A 4,828-nucleotide genomic window follows, 5' to 3' on the forward strand; every position below is an offset into this window, starting at 1 on the left:
ACCTTATGAAGAGTTGCCTGAGAATGTGTCAGTGTTTGTGAAAGTGTTATTGGAAAGGATGGATGATATCCACCATCAAGTGTGTTCAAACTTGAAAACGTCTGCTGATTCGATGAAGTTAACTTATGATAAGAGATCTACTGAAGTCAGCTTTGTACCAGGAAACAAGGTATGGTTGTATAATCTCAGGAAGACCAAAGGGAAGTCTCCTAAGTTGTCTTCTCCATGGGAAGGCCCATACGACATAGTGGATCGTCTCTTAGACGTGACTTTCCGGATAAAATGTGGTCGGCGAGGTAAGCCAAAAGTGGTGCATGCCAACAGGCTTTGGCGTTATCACAGTCCAGGACATTTCAGTTGGGACAAAGTGGAAAACAGAACAAATGACGCTGCTGAAGACGTGCCACCTGAAGAAGCCACCGTCGAAGAAGAAACTCTACTCAGTTTTGAGAAGGGAAACGGTGAAGTTCTTGATGAAGTTCCTACCACTGATGTGACTGTTACTGATGATAGGACATTTACTGATGAAGCAGATGAACCCCACATGAAGCAGAAGCCAACAAGATGGAGACCAGTACGGAAGAAGATACGTCCCGTAAAATTAAGAGACTTTGTTGAATTGTAATTTTGTGTTTGTAATTCTGTACATTTTAATTAAGTTATTGTTATTGGTTTATCATATGTGGTTATTGTTCGGGACGAATAATATTAAGGAGGGGGCAGTGTTGCGTCAGCGAGTCACATGACTACTGTGGTGCCCTCTAGTTTCTAGAACTATCTTGTTCTTTCATGAATGCTCTAGTATTTACTAGATAGGGTAGTCTGGGATATATAAGAGGGGAAAAACGTGACGTGGGAAGGTAATGTAATGTGTGTATAGACAGTGAGTAATTGAACTGCAGTCAGAGAGCACGAGAGACGTTACAGCGTTTGTGTAGCGCGATTGTTGAAGTTGAGTGTATCCGTAAAGTTATATTCGGGAAGAATAAACTAGTTTTATTAAGAAAGGACTTGTGTCGCTTAAGTTTCGTCGGAACGAAGTTACGGAAAATCAATTAACAAACAGAGACGTAACAACTTTTTTAATTGAAAGTTTCTAAAGAATCTTTAACACTATCCGTGACGGCCTATTTTTATTTTCTCAGTGATGGGGAGGGGGGGGGGCTTTCTGGCCCCTTCTTTTTTTTAATATCTAATATTTTTACATGCTGCTAGTGAGAGAACCTGTTGTTAAAATATTTGAATCCCACCACTGGGTAATGGGGTTAAATAAACTAAGTCACATGAGTATGACAAGTTGTCTAAAGAATTAAATTCAATTAAACACAAAACCTGCAAGGAAAAATAAATGATAAGAAAGTTTAAAGCAACGATAAAAGAGTTATGAGATAACTACGTTGAACCCATAGGGTATGCAAATGTAGATCTTTCATTGATGACAATGATATTGTTACTGACACCAAGTTCATAACAGTAGATGCAAGTCTAACTGGTGAATAGAGGACAGACACTAATAAAAGACATATCATCAGATAATATAACCGAATGAAGTAATATATAGATGCAAAGTCCACCAGTACTGACGCTGGTACAATCAGATGAAACAAATGACACGATCAGGGTGTGGCATTGTGTAACCAGTGGTGTAGTGCTAGCTTTATAGCCAGAGCCCTGCCAATATTTGTCAAGCTTGTAACTTTACCTTAATGGTAAAGATCTGAAAGGATAATTTCCATTTTTTGATTCAATTTTAAATAAAGAAAACATATTCAACATTAATTTTTGAGACTACTTACATTAAAGACAAATTTAATATGCATATAGTAGTAAGAGAAAACGCACAAATCAACTTTCTTTAAATTAAGTAGCAAAACAAAAACTACAATTTTGTACTAAATTATAATCACTAACATTAAAATAAGTTTTAAAATCGCATATCTTATTAACTTACTATCTTTTTATCTGCAGTATAATATTAAAAACCAGTGGTGTAGGAAGGAGTTGCAAAGTGGAAGTGCTTGGCAACACATACATATTTTACAATGAGAGATTGAAAGCATAAGGAGCTGCTAAAATAAGCTCTTGTGCTGCCATAGACAGCTCAATCTAAGTGTTCTAGGAGCATGCACACCAGACAGTTAATCTATAATAATAAAAGGGTGTGTGTGTATGTATGACTGCCATAGCTTCAAGAGGAAAGAACCTAGAAAACTGAAATTTTGCACCCATACTAAATGGACTCTGAGGGTGTGCACCTGGGTAATATTACTTATCCATGCGCGAATGCGCATCTTTTTACGAGGCAAACTAGCATAAAACCACATAAAGCGGTTCTTTATATTGCAAATAGAAATCACAGAAGGAAATGTACGTGCATGCGTAACGCATGTGGATCATTTTAATAAGGCAAACTAGCAAAATGCCCCATAGAAAAGAAGTGGTTCCTCATACAACAACTTCTAATATATATATAGAAAAGTCAGTGCGTTTTGGTAACAATGCATTTCAACAATGGCTTTTATGTCATGTTGCTTAGCAAGAAAAGTTTATAGGTTATACGTTTATGCTAACACGGTTAAAAATACACACACACTGACATAATAATTTAGAATATATCAACCTTATCATTCGAGCAAAGCCGGGTACTTACGCTGGTATAGTAATATAATTTACAGTTGCTATATAAATCAAATATATAAAAGTTGGGGTGCTACAGTACCCCCCGGTTCCGAAGCCTATGAAAACCTTGATTTATAAAATGCATTGCATACCTCCTCTCCTGCTAACACGAATCGATAAAAAAACAAGAGATCTTTAGTTAAGTTTAGTTATGAAAGACACTTAATTTCTGATGTAAATCGAATAACTTTTTTTTTTCAAACATATTTTTAGTTTTAAAGTGTCGGGACTCAGCTCCAATTTCTGGTGCAGGGTTGTGCTCTGAAGAGTTCCGGCAGCAGTACACCCCTGCGTGTAACTGATTGGAACGCGCAATGTTGCGTTTCCTTGTGAAAATTGTCGGAGCATCATGCTAATAAATTTGTCGAAGTTTAGATGGATATCTGTATTTACTATAAGTATGGAAGGTATCTATATTGTTAAGCTTTGCGCCTTCCTATAAGACCTCTAGCTTCCTCAAAGGAGAGCCTTGTTTGTTTATTGTTAAACGCGAAACTACACTATGGGCTATGTGTGCTGTGCCCATCACAAGTATCGAAAACAGGTTTTTAGCGTTGTAAGCTCGCAGACTTATCGCTGAATCAGTAAGAAGCTCAAATAATAGGATACATTAAAACTGTTTTAATGAAAATAAATAGACAGATATTCTAAAAAGTATTAATTTTTATACGCCGTTCTCTGGTGGAAAATTTTGCATGTAAGAGTCATAATATTTATTAATGAATAAATGTATTCCTTAGTTAAGTATAAATATAATTATATTGTTTTAAGATGACGCTGCCTTTCACACTTACAGTTATAGTTTCATTAGAAAGTAGACAGAGAGAAAGTATTAATAACGCCAAAATTAAAACTTTATTATTAATTTAATGTTTAATGCACGGTTATTCAAGCTATTGCGTTTCTTCGGGTATATTCAATTAAGGTATGAGTATTTAACTGTACCTATGTGTTTATATTGATAAAGTATTGTATAACTATTAATAATAATGTTATTGTTTTCTCTAACTTCTAATCTAAGTATGTACTGTAGTTATTTCACCAGTAATCGTATGAATATTATTGTCACTATCAATAGGCGCCTTTCTAGAGTAGTACTCGTTAGTAGATTATAGTCAAGCCTAAGCTCTAGTTAGAGAGTTAGTAACTTTATGCTTTACTTTTAGCATAATAATTACTGAATTAACACATTTAGTAGTGTACCATAATTCCCTAGCATGCGAGAGGTGTTGGGTTCAATCTTGAGCCCAGGAGAAACAAAAAATGGGATTACCACTTTAAAATTGGCGTTCAATGTGTGCTGTCCCATGATTCTGTCATGACTTATTAATATTATAAATTTATATTGCCTTCTTTGCGAGAGGGAAGACAACCCTTTATATAAAGTTGTACAATTTGTAAGCTATTGTGATTATATGAAAACTTCATTTTTAAGTTTAAGACGAATTGTTTTGGAGTTAAGAATGTTAATATACCACTTATATTAGAATTTAAAATGACATTCCTGTACAGAGACTGAGTGAAGGATTCTTCACAGTTTATACCATTACTAGTGGTCTAGTGGGGCCAGAGTGCCATTCCTGTACTCTTTTTTTTGTGTGATTAGAATAAATACATATAATTGTGAAATAAACGTAAATTGTTGATATAGTATATTCTAATATTTAACTTGTATAATTAAAATGCTGAAAATTTTAAGATCATAAAATTATAATCTACAAATGTACACAGGTATCTATATTATATATATACATTTTTATGGTATGGAAGTGCTGCATGTAAACTATATAGTATAACCTATATACCAGTTGTATTTTTATGACTTGGATATGTATTGGTTTTATAAATTTATTGATTCTTTACCCAAAACTACTTATCTAATTTTTTTTACTTTCATCTTTGTTTTTAGTGTACAAGAGTTTAAAGTTTAACTTCTTGATATAAACATAACATGTTAACTATAACCAAAAATATTGTAAACAGTGAGGGTACTCAACTGATGAAACAATGCATTCTAATCTTTATAATAGGAACACTATAAAAGTATATTTAATTACATGATTCTCAGTTGGTTTTTACTTTTATTATAAGTACATAACTTGCTCAAAATCAGAAATTAATACCAACAATACTTCCTCAGGGTCAGTTT

The 4,828-nt window shown here is 34.0% G+C and overlaps 1 protein-coding gene across 11 annotated transcripts in view; it reads left to right on the forward strand.

The window, feature by feature from the left end:
- Window positions 1–2,963: 2,963 nt before the first annotated feature.
- LOC106471544 (TBC1 domain family member 31-like) overlaps window positions 2,964–4,828 on the forward strand; it is a 68,725-nt gene continuing 66,860 nt past the window's right edge. For 3 of the 11 annotated variants that reach the window (XM_013932146.2, XM_022400155.1, XM_022400153.1), the window contains exon 1: window positions 3,096–3,376. Coding sequence is in view for 1 of the 11 variants with exons in the window: in XM_022400153.1 (XP_022255861.1) it covers window positions 3,375–3,376 (2 nt within the window). In the remaining 10 variants the exon portion in view is untranslated. The other 8 variants (XM_022400149.1, XM_013932145.2, XM_022400148.1 and 5 more) reach the window with 7 other exon arrangements.

Source organism: Limulus polyphemus, unplaced genomic scaffold, assembly GCF_000517525.1.
Source record: "Limulus polyphemus unplaced genomic scaffold, Limulus_polyphemus-2.1.2 Scaffold4689, whole genome shotgun sequence".
NCBI classification, from domain to species: Eukaryota; Metazoa; Arthropoda; class Merostomata; order Xiphosura; family Limulidae; genus Limulus; species Limulus polyphemus.